Here is a 12,043-nt window from a genome sequence, read left to right on the forward strand (position 1 = left end):
GGGGCTTCTCCTCTGGCATCCTCACCTCTCCCTTCTGGGTTCGGCACAGACATGGGCCTCTGCCTCCCAAGATCACAGGAAACATCAGCCCCACAACCTGTGATCTGGCATTCAAAGCAGGCCATGTGTTATATGGTTCAACTTGGTACAGAGAGCAGCTCGTCTTGCTAAGTCGCAGGTCAGGTCCCCACCTTAAGCAGTCAGCTGTTCTGGAACAGTCAGAGGAATCCAAGCAAATACAAGAACCATGCTATTGCCTTGGCCTACTTGGGAAAGGGCCTCACCAAAACTTAGTGTTATGATTTCAACATTTTTCAGTGCATTGATTTTCCAAAAGAAAGGAAACATTCCAAAGATGTCACCCATTGAGTGATCCAATGTTTCCAGTATGCACAACTGAGCTATTGTTTTCCTCCCGAATTCCTTCCAAAAGAACCTATTTTTTTTTTTTTTACATGCGACCTTGGATCCAAACATTTTTCCTTTTCACATTAGCTACCAGGAAGCTCAAAGGGAAATTTCGTGTTTATCTGCAGTGATCAACTGACCCAGTTGCCTCAAATATATTTATTTGCTTCTTTTAATTAATTCTGGTTCTGTCTGAAATTGTTCATGCCAACTGGAAACACATTTCTAAAAGGAGAATTTTTCAATTCTATGTAAAACAATCAATTTTCTTGGCTTGTTGAAACTCAGTCTCAAATGTACTAGGGCAGAAAAGTAGTGCCCACTAGGCGTTTCAGCACCCACTGTAGGTAGTAATCTATTTCTGAAAGTATGGCAGCTCCTCGTAGGATGTATCAGAGGGGACATTCACAAGTTATCCCAACTTCCACTTAATTAACTGATAGCCCATCCCTTTCTGGTTATCAAAGAAAACTATAATCTTGCAACTGTACTTTCTCCCGGTACTCTCCACTTGCAGTGGGAAGTCTGGCTGTTGGATCATCTCCTAACCTGAAGATGCTTCTTTCAATGTTCAACCCAAGGAAAATGGCTGCAGTGCCTGGGGAGGACCCAGAGCCTAGCTTGACACAGACATGCACACACAGATGGGTTTTTGAGGAAGGAACCAGGGCAAACTCACAGGCAGGAAAGAAAGCCGAGGCTGCCTGCTTCTCTGGGAGCAAGGAAAAGTTAAATAGCAGGTACCTGAGAGCTTGGTCGCTGCTCCTGCAGGCCGTGGGGATTTAACCTGGCAATGCCAGGCACACTGGTGCAGGGAGGTTGACAGGGCTGCAGGAGACACACTGACCCAGGGCCTCAAGCGTCAAAGTACTTAATTGCCCACAGTCCACATCGGGTCCTGATGACCAACAGGCAGAGCAACAGCAATAAATGCATCTAATAAATACTAACGAGTAAAAGAGAAGCCACTCAAGTCAGATACAGTGTTTCCCCCAAAATATGACCTAGCTGGACCATCAGCTCTAATGCGTCTTTTGGAGCAAAAATTAATATAACACCCGGTCTTGTTTTACTGTAATATAAGATGGGGTCTTATATAATTATATTATTTTAATATAATACAAGACTGGGTTTTATATTAATTTTTGCTCCAAAAGATGCATTAGAGCTGATGGTCCGGCTAGGTCTTATTTTGGGGGAAACACGGTAGCACCCTCCTTCTTCCTCATTTCTGAAGAGGCTCAGCAAAGACCGTAGCACTGTCTGCTCCCATTTCACAGTGAGGGGACACCTCGGGGGGGCCCTATTTCTCCCAAAGGGACACCCATGGAACACTAGATCCACTTGCCCAGGCCACATGGCTGGTGAGTGGGGTACAGGCTCAGGCCCTGCACCCTCCCTTTCGAAGACTCTGGGCATCAGGATAATAATTCAGTCCTTTCACAATCGGGGGTCGTAACCACCCTAACAGAGCCAGAGCACAGTTCCCCCATGGCCAGGGGACCCCTGCCTAACGCGTTGTTGAGTGCACTTCAGAAAGCAGGCTTGGGAGGAGGAGGAGAGAGGCACAATGCAGTTTTCACACCCCTGGTGAGTACTGGGCAGGCCGAGGGTCCACACATGGCCCCTCCTAACCACTCCCCGCACTCTGCGTTAGGGCAGAAGTCAGTGGACTCGGTGAGCAGGTCAAGATCTTGTTATTTTTAACCCTGAATCATTTGCACTGATGTAGCTGAGCTCAGAACCACAACCAAGGAGCAGAAGCAGTCAGGCTTTGTGTATGAACTCCGACCCCAGCCCAAAGGGAAACTGAGGGAAGCTCTCCTGCCAACGTCTGAGTCCACCCCTGGGACCGTCAGTCACACCAGGGCCACACACTCAGCCTTGCCCAGGAGGTGCCGCTGGTGAAGGCCTCAACATGTGAGGGCAGGGAAGGCTTCACATAGGTTTACTGGGCCCACACCGGGCTTCTCTCATCCTCTTCTCAACGCTAAACGGTCAGCCCCAGGTGGGCTCCTCAACCTGAGAGAGAGAGAGAGAGCGCGCGCCATAGGGTCCCCAAACCATAGAGACGCACGGTGCTGGCTCTAAGCTGTGATTTTTGATGTCTTGCACGTCACAGACATTGAGGGCATCTGTCCAGGGAACAGATACCACCCTGTCACCCTAACAATTACATTGAGGGCATCTGTCCAGGGAACAGATACCACCCTGTCACCCTAACAATTACTGGGATCACAGAGTCAGCTGCTGCCCCAAGTTCAACAGCAAGCCTCACATTTATAGGCCTGGGAGGAAGGAACAGAATGATTGACAAGGCTCTTTCCTCTAACTCAATCTACTTAGAATATCCCTGCTCCTGTGGAAATCAATTTGTGAAAACATTATTTTGAGACCTGTGAGAATTTCCATGGTGCTGTCTGGCTGAGCAAATGCTTAAAACTCCTGTGCCCTTCTTCTAGTAAAAACAGTGCCATTCAGAGAGAGACGCTCACTCAGGGGTTGCCTGCGTTCCTTGGCAGGTAACCGCCTGCCTGAGTCTGGCTCACTAACGTCCAGCTGCAATGGAAGACAGGAGCGCAGATGCTGGGGCAGGATATGAGACGGCTCCATTCCAGTCCCCCACCCACAGGATGCCCGTCCAGGCAGCAAAGATGCAGCACACAAGCCTAACTTGCAGAGTATGTTCCTTTTACAAATGTGCTTTCCTCATGTCTGCTCCACTGTCACCCCAACCAAAGCAGGGACATTTGAGTCCAGATTCCTCAGAACCAGAAGACAAAATAAATCAGATAAAACTAGAGCCAAAGTCTGGCTCTAACGAAAACTGTCCAACACTTCATTTCTGACCTTTTAAAAATGTCTTGCTAGTGGCACACATTTTTTAGTGAAAGAAATACAGGGAAGTGCCCAGCTGCTAAGGGGATACCTGGAGCCTGCCCCCAGGTGCCTTATGAATGGTACCACCCCATCCCACCTCACCAGGTTGTAGGCGCCTCGAGGTCCCCCGGCGCCTCCGAGTCAGCAGCCAAAATCGACGCTGGAGGCTCCCTGTGGGCCCCCGTGATGCTCCCCTCTCAGCCATCACGTTGTCTTTCCACCAGGGACACGCAGCAGCAGCAGTAGAGGCTTTGATTCTTTAGGATGGGCTCACGCAAGGGCCAAATGCAGGCCCTGTGTCAGAGCGACGCGGTTTCCACTACCTTGCCGGCACCAAGGACGCGGCGAGGGCACCTGGGTGCTGCTCTGCACGCTGAGCTGGGCACACGACCTCCAGTGACCTTGGGTTTACTAAGGCCGGAAAAAGAACAACAGAGCGACAAGTCCGTTCCCAGGAGTCCCTGAGCTCCAACTCCTCACTCCGTACTGACCGCCTGTACCAACCGCCTGTACCGACAGTTCACTTGGGCAGCTCAGAACCTGCCTTCTCCCTGGCCTGCCTCCTGCTACCTGCACAAGGAGGGCCAGCCAGAGAGACCAACTCCCTCTCCTGCGCTTGCCTGCCTTCCACACCTCACAGGACAGGCAGCGGGAGAAAATGCCTGTGCTATCAGGGAAAGACTCCTGCAGAGTGGGGGCAAGGCCTCACCCTGCCAATCTATTTGCAAGTTCTGGGCGTTTCCTTCCTTAGAAAAGGGGGCTTGTGCTGGCTGGATCTCTGAAAGTCAAGGAGCTGCTTCGACTGCCCAAGCCAAAAACACCTTCCAAACGAAGGAAGTCTCAAGTTCAAACAAACAACTACAAGGGGGATGGGAGGGAGGGGAAGCGGCCCCAGCCTTTCTTGAAATAAACTGGAAGTTTCGACGTCGGTTACTCCTGTCTGCTGTCCAGCTTGGGAGAAAGGAAATGATAACACTGCTTTGCTTGGCAAGCCGACACTTTCCACAGGGAGATGCTGAACCCACCCCAAGCCCAAAAGCTCGAGAGCCTGGTGCTCATGTCACTTCCCAGGGGGTGAGCATTCAGGATGGCCCAGTGACAGCCCAGGCTGCTCCTCTTGTCCCAGAGCTGCTGCATGCCAGCTTCACGTTGGGCACAGTCTGGGGTTGGAGATCCTCACCCCTAACTTGCCAGGCGGTCCATTTCAGTGCCTATGCTGAAGGTTACAGAATAAGAGTGACAGACAGTTCGCATTCATGTCTACCTGAAAGGCCACGCTTTACCCCCATGCGCCAAATTTGCCCTTTTATAAACCAGTGTGATTACAGCAGGCATCCCTGGTTGGCAGCATGAGAATGCACTTATTTAATTTCGTTCTTTCAGGGTGCACCACTCCTCCCATGAGTGTTCATAGGCTTTGGGAACCCTGCTACACTGATGTGCCCTTCCCACTGGAGGATGTGAAGCCAAGGAGACAGTTTTTTTTTTTTTTTAATTTATTGGGGTGACAACTGTTAGTGAAATAACATAGATTTCAGGTGTAAATTCTGTATTACATCACCTATAAATCCCATTGTGTGTTCACCACCCAGAGTCAGTTCTCCATCCATCACCATATATTTGATCCCCCTTACCCTCATCTCCCAACCCCCGAGGAGACATGGTCCCAGGAACATGTGCTTTTTCAGCCCATAAGAGGAAGCAGCTCTGGTATCTGTTTTCAGCTTTCCACAAAACTGTGATTCTACCCAGCGCTTTCCTTGCTTGTGGAGATTTGCATTTCTAAGCACTAAAGGTGTCAAGAGTGAGAGAGGGCAGGAAGACCAGGTGCAACCTCCGCTCCATCACCCTCCAAGCCTACCTGTTACCTGAGGGTACAGCATACTGGCCTCTGAGACCACTGAAGAACTCAGGGACTGAAGCCAGCTTACTCTCTGCGCTGCATCGGTAATGAGTTACAAGAAGAAAACCATGCACAAAGCCTAGAAAGTCACTGTCAACACTTCCTTCACCCAGAAGCAAAGGAAAACCACCACAGATTCAAAGCATTGGCAGCTGGTGCTGTCAGGCACTGGAGTTTTCATTTCTGCTCCTTACATTGGCTTCCAAGCAGAGGCCAGTCCCAACACATAATCAGGAGGAAACAGATGGTGCCTTTGATGTGGCACATCCAGGACAAGTCCTCTTCCCATGACCAGGGAACCGACACTTCCACTTAATTCAATCCACAGAGCCCTAGCAAAAGACACCCGGAAACGCGATTGCTACGTATCCACAGAGGCAGCTTGCCACTAGGTGATTACTAACTGCAGTGAGCTGTCTGCCATGCATTGTTTCTAAGGCTGGCACTGAATTTCTCTGTGTCTTTCCCTTCCCCCATGTAAGCGTTATGATATGCAGATAAATTTGTGAAAATTTGGAATGTCAGGGCCATTCCCTGAACAGCTAATAAGTCAGAACACACACATGTGCACACAGGCAGATGGTTTATGCTTTAATGTGTTCTTTCCATCAGGTGGGTCTGGGTTAATCCAATTTCCCCTAAGTATCTAAATATGTCTTAAAGATGTTACTAATTAAAACCTTTCCCAAAAGTCAGTTCTGAGATGGGATCCTCACTCACAATCTGTTAGCTTCTTCGTCTTGTACGTTCGCTACCTCCGGGTTTGGCAAACATCATGAAAACTCGATGGGATTTTCCCAACAGTCAGTGGGCATGGCCTCCTCTAAGCTGCTTGATAGCTCCCCAGTGGAAAACAAAACAAACAAAAGCACTTGAGGCCCAAGAGCTCCCTCACACACTGCTGGCCCACCCTCAGCGTGCTGCAGAGTGAGGGGAAGCTGAAGGGATCAGGCCACTTGAGAAGTGGACTGGCTCTTTTTAGACCCCAGGAGTATATTTTATATGATATGGCCTCAAGCTATGGTTAATTTCATATCAATAAATGGCATGATTTTTGGCAGTAAAAGAGTTGTGGGGACAAAACCCCAAAAAACAGTTTCCAGGCTCTCGGCCTCACATAGAAAGGTGCTGGCTCGGGTAGTAAATGGCCATCAACTGTGATCAGATGCCAGCAGCTGTGGCTAGTTGACTGTCAGCTGTAACCCGTAGGCCATTGGCCACTAATATAACGGCTGGTGGCTACGCTAGCAGGAAAGGAATGGGGGCTAGCAAGAAGATGGTGGCTGGCGAGCACGGACTGCTGTTAGGCAGATTATGTAGATCCTGCTTCCTGTGTCTCCAGCCTAGCCGCCAGCGAGAATATATTGGCTTGACTCCCCTACTTATGGCTTCATGGGTGTTCCTTTTTGGCCTTACCGTGTCCTGCGTTCTTGGGCGGGGAGTGGGAGCTGAGACCCTGCACGACAAATGGCGCAGCGAGCAGGGTCCCTTGCACGACACATGGCGTAGTCGGCAGGATACGGTGCTGGCCAAAGCTTTCCGAAGGGCAGTGGAGCAGTTCGTGCGTAAGAAAGCTCAGTCTGAGGAAGACCAGGAGGAGCAGCTGCCGGAGAGCTCGATCCCCGTGGAGGGGTGGAAAGATGTGGATGATTCCCCAACCAGCAGAGGCCGGAGAAAGCGGAGAAAGCGAAGGTTGTTGCCGCCCTGTGGGCTGGGAACTGCTTGCTGAGGTAGCCCGTATGCGGGACTTGTCCCAGGAGGAACCGCTTGCTGAGTCCTCCGTGGGAGATGAGGGTGAAGTCAAGGTCATCCCTCACCCCCAGGACAGCCCTGGCGAATGACTATGGACTATGGGGAATTGCCTTCCATCCCTAATTTAATGGACGCTTGACTGTTTGGGAACATACCACCATGTAGTGGGACTGGCGAGAATGTTTGCTTTTGTGTCTTGACTGGCCGCCATTGATAATATGTAAGCACCTTGATGTGAGCCGCTGTTGTTCCAGCACAGTACCCCGAGAGGCCCAGAGAGAGAGTGGCAGTGCCCTGAGAGCCCTGGCTGTGTCCAGGAAGTCTGGCTGTGTCCAGAGAGAGTGGCAGTGCCCTGAGGCCCTGGCTGTGTCCAGGAAGTCTGGCTGTGTCCAGAGAGTGGCAGTGTCCTGAGAGGCCCTGGCTGTGTCCAGGAAGTCTGGCTGTGCCCAGAGAGAGTGGCAGTGCCCTGAGGCCCTGGCTGAGTCCAGGAAGTCTGGCTGTGTCCAGAGAGAGTGGCAGTGCCCTGAGAAACTCTGGCTGTGCCCGGGGAGACAGGTGGTACCCTAAGAAGCCCAGGATGTCTGGCTGTGCCCAGAAGTACTGGGGTGGTGCCCTGAGAAACCCTGGCTGTGCCCGGGGAGACTGGTGGTACCCTAAGAAGCCCAGGAAGTCTGGCTGTGCCCAGAAGTACTGGTGGTGCCCTGAGAAACCCTGGCTGTGCCCAGAGAGCCTGGCTGTGTTCAGGATAGTGCATTCACCTCCAGGCTCCTTGCACAGGGCCCCTCGCAGAAGACGCTTGTCGCGTAGATTGTGAGGCGAGACCCTGTAGGGGTGGAGTGTGGGGACAAAACCCCAAAAAACAGTTTTCAGGCTCTCGGCCTCACATAGAAAGGTGCTGGCTCGGGTAGTAAATGGCCATCAACTGTGATCAGATGCCAGCAGCTGTGGCTAGTTGGCCGTCAGCTGTAACCCGTAGGCCATTGGCCACTAATATAACGGCTGGTGGCTACGCTAGCAGGAAAGGAATGGGGGCTAGCAAGAAGATGGTGGCTGGCGAGCACGGACTGCTGTTAGGCAGATTATGTAGATCCTGCTTCCTGTGTCTCCAGCCCAGCCGCCAGCGAGAATATATTGGCTTGACTCCCCTACTTATGGCTTCATGGGTGTTCCTTTTTGGCCTTACCGTGTCCTGCGTTCTTGGGCGGGGAGTGGGAGCTGAGACCCTGCACGACAAATGGCGCAGCGAGCAGGGTCCCTTGCACGACAAGAGTCTTAAATTAATCATGTCAGGGGAGCAGGGAGTTATTTAGTGTAGTCTTAAACCAAATGAGATGCTGGGTAATTGAAAATTCAATTCTTCCGGGGCTGACACAGGCCGGGAAGCAGCAGCCTGCTGAAACGCTGCATTGAGGCTGCTGGCCATGCTTGAGGACTCAGGTACAAAAAAGTGTTTTCTCTCTTTTCAAAAAAACCATGTACAGGAAACAGTACATGGTGTGCACGTTCAGGGGAGTTCCATGAGGCCGAGAGGAGCTGGCCCCGCCCGGCAGCCCTCCCTCCCATAAACAAGTGCTGCTCCGACTTCTCCTCACTTTAACCTTTTCCTGAGTTTTTGGCTGGACCTGATGCCCCTGCCCTGCCCTCCTGTGTGTAGATGGTTTGTTCTCCTTGTTGTATAGTCTCTCCCGTGTCTGGTAAGCACTGCGGTCCACAGGCAGTCACACACCTGATGACCCCTCTCGAGTACCAGCCGTATCAGTGCTCTCAGTTGACAGTGCTGACCAGCTGACAGTGCTCTCAACTATAACCTCACAGTCCTACCTGACGGCGGTTCCTGAAGGAGCCATACTGCCAGTCACTCCTAAACTGTTCAATGATTAATAGGGGCCTTCGAGTTGAGATGCTTGTCATTTTTAATGACAACATCTTCTCTCTAACAAAGACAGAAAGCTCTGGGAGCTGGGCAATTGAGATAACCTGTAAGATACCCTGTAGTTCTAAAATTTTGAGGCCTCTGCAATACAGGAATAAAACCACCAATGGTGAAATAGGGCTCTATAGAGTCTGGAACTCGTTACTCTTAAAAATGAACTTTTTGAACGATGTGCTTAATTTTGTAAAATACAGGATTCATCCCACCTGACCAATCATGACAAACTCTAGAGATTATGCCAAACACATAATGCATTTAGAAATCTATTAAAACACAGGTAACAGATGACATGATGGTTTAGGTCTTTTCTAAGCTGTGTTTGCAATGATCTTTCAAAAATACAGATTGGGACGTGGCTGGGCCAAATTTTAAATGAAGGTTTTTCCCTGCGCTAGGCATAAACATGGAGTATGTGAAATGTTTGCTTCTACTTTCCACGTGAGGTTCTAGCACTTATGAAGTTAAGCAATGGTTTGTGTTTGGAGATTGTTCTAGATCCAGGCAGAATATCACTGTCATGGTCTACCAGGGTGGACCCACTTTGTTTTGCTGGCCTGGCTTTATCAGGATGCACACAGTAGACTCTCCCTAAGAGTCCAGTGAATGAATGAATGAACATGTCCCTATGAATGAGGAATCCTGCCAATACTAAGGACTGGGTTTCAGAAGGAAAAAAAAAGTAAAAATTTTAGTCCACTCAGAATTATTAGAGGCATAAAATCATAAAATTGATAAATCATGGAGACCTAACATCTACATGCATTCCACAACTTTCTGTATTTTCTTATCATTTAAATATCAAATGACATGTTCTCCCTTCTTAAGGATCCAGAAATCAAAACACTTAAAAAAATTTTTGTCCATATACATGTAAGTCACAAAATGTAAAGTACGGCATAGGGAACATAGTGGTATTGTAACAGCTATGCATGATATCAGAGGGGTAGTAGACTTGGTCGGGGGGGTTATCACTTTGTGAGGGGTGTAAATGTCTAATCACTGTGTTGTTTTGTATACCTGAAACTAATTTTTTTAAAAAGAGCTAAACTCTCCTGGAATCTGAACAATAGACTTGAGGCAAGAGGTAATTCTATTAAAAATGTAACTTTCGAAGAAAATTTTTTCTGTCTTTAAAAACAAAGCATCTTTACAAAAGTGAAGTCATACTTGGGGCATTAGTTGGTTCACCATTCCTAAAATTTGCAAAAATATCATCAATAAAACTTAATATTAATTCTTTCCTTTGTTGAATTAAGTGCCACAGCCATGGGTATGACTATAAAGATGAGAAAATCGTTTTCATGCTTTGGAGATTGGATTTTCTTTAATACTATTAATAATGAAATAAAGCAACAACAAAAAAACAGAACATTTGATGAAAACCCAATTTAGATAAAGAAAAACCACTTAATCTCCAAAATTAAGAAAGAACATCAACTCTTCTGTATTGTCAAACTTACAGCTTTACATTTTCTTGAAAGTCTCCTCCCAAAAGTTTGATTTCTCTCAGTATTTGTGTATCTCTCGGGATTTGAGCTGGGACAAAGTTTCCTCTGAAGAAGAGAAGAAAGCACTGTACTTTGAAACTCCTTCCTAAAGAGCTATGTGCCCAGAGCCAGCGGTGTCTCTGTATAATTTAACAGCTCCCTTTGGAGAATCCCATCTACATAGTGTAGTCCCTCACATGTCCCTTCCTCTCTAAGCCCACATACTCTCAGACACTTCCTTTTTCTTCTCATTTCCCTGGAAAATCCTCACATGCTTCGTTACTGGAATTTTTAATCAAATAATGCAGTTAATATTATTTGATAATAATAATGGCAGCAACATGTGCTGAGTGCATGAGCCAGGCACTCACTAAAGCACATGCATATGTGACAAAAGCATCAATAAGCATTTGCTGAGCTTCCGGCCTGTGGGCAGCTCTAAGTGCTTTTCATATGTATATAACTCACTCGCTCTTCACATCAACCCTATGAGGTATGTACTGTCATGGATCCACTTTACAGATGGGGAAATAGTATGTCGGCACCACAGGTGGACAGATGGCAGAGCCGGGGTTTGAACCCAAGGTTGTGGCTCCAGTCGGTGAGTTCAATCTTTATTTAATATTCAAACTTGCTCTCTACAGTGGTGCTATTGTTATCCCCAACGCAGAAAACCTCATTCCCTGTTTTATCTAAATAGTACTATACATTTTAACTTTAGTATTTAATTAGAATTTGAATTTAGACAACTAGATTTTTGGACGTGTATCAGACAACTGCAATAGCTTAGGACATTTTGAAAAATACAACATATATTTCTCCAAAACCAGAGGTACAAAATGAATGTGACCAGATAACTTCTTAGTTGATCAGAAATACAGGAGTGTGAAAATACTATTTATAACAGTACAAATCCAACTTCAAAGATTAACAGTATGTACTTACATAGAGATGATAATTCTGGCAAAGAGGTGGGTTTAGACAGATAGAAAGAGCTTCCAACCATGGCTATCCCTGCACGTGGGTCATAGGAGGAAACAAGCAGATATTTGATGAGCAGCCTTACCGTGTAGAATTAAGTTGCAGAAGCCTACATCTGGTTAAACTGTGAATCAATGGACCCTAAGGGACTGTTAAAATGATTCTCTTCTAGAGAAAATGTGTTTATCAAGGATAGCACCCATTTCACTAGTAGCTGAGGCTTGGAAAGCTTTCTGCTGCAATGTTTATCAATTGTTATTAATTATAACAAAACAAGGGTCTCTCAGGTCGTGTTCTTTTATATTTACTAATCCCTGATAGTCGGGTGCTGGGGAGAATTCTCAGTTATTAAGCTGGTGTAGATGACCGACAGCAAAGGTTCTCTCTCCAGGAACGCCTGCCAAAGGAGCAGCTAAGAACACATGGAATGAGTAAAGCCTACAGCAAACCTGCCACCCTGAGTGGTCTTTGTAGACGCAGCACCACGTGGTCCCCAGGGGGAGGCTCACAGGAGCCTAGAACATGGTGGTTGTTCTTGTGGAGCTCCAAATGTAGTTGGGGGGACAAAGCTGATCTGTGAAGTAATTAGCAGACAACTGCTGTGAGCAGCATTGAATGAAATGCCACACGAGGGCTAAATGGCAATAAGTGGAAGCCTGGGAGAGCTGACTGGTCCAAGAATTGTTTCTCGGAGGAGGG

At 47.9% G+C, this 12,043-nt stretch overlaps 1 protein-coding gene across 9 annotated transcripts in view; it reads right to left on the minus strand.

Moving 5' to 3' along the window:
• Positions 1–12,043, minus strand: part of MCF2L (MCF.2 cell line derived transforming sequence like) — a 171,680-nt gene that overhangs the window by 96,240 nt on the left and 63,397 nt on the right. For 3 of the 9 annotated variants that reach the window (XM_081046574.1, XM_081046580.1, XM_081046572.1), the window contains exon 1: positions 3,391–4,107. The exons of the other annotated variants lie outside the window; for them this stretch is intronic. In XM_081046574.1, coding sequence (XP_080902700.1) covers positions 3,391–3,493 — 103 coding nt within the window. In that variant the 5' untranslated portion in view covers positions 3,494–4,107. Of the gene's footprint in view, positions 1–3,390; positions 4,108–12,043 lie in introns of those variants that run through there. 9 annotated transcript variants of the gene reach the window in all.

This window comes from Rhinolophus hipposideros (assembly GCF_964194185.1).
Source record: "Rhinolophus hipposideros genome assembly, chromosome: 4".
Taxonomy (NCBI): Eukaryota; Metazoa; Chordata; class Mammalia; order Chiroptera; family Rhinolophidae; genus Rhinolophus; species Rhinolophus hipposideros.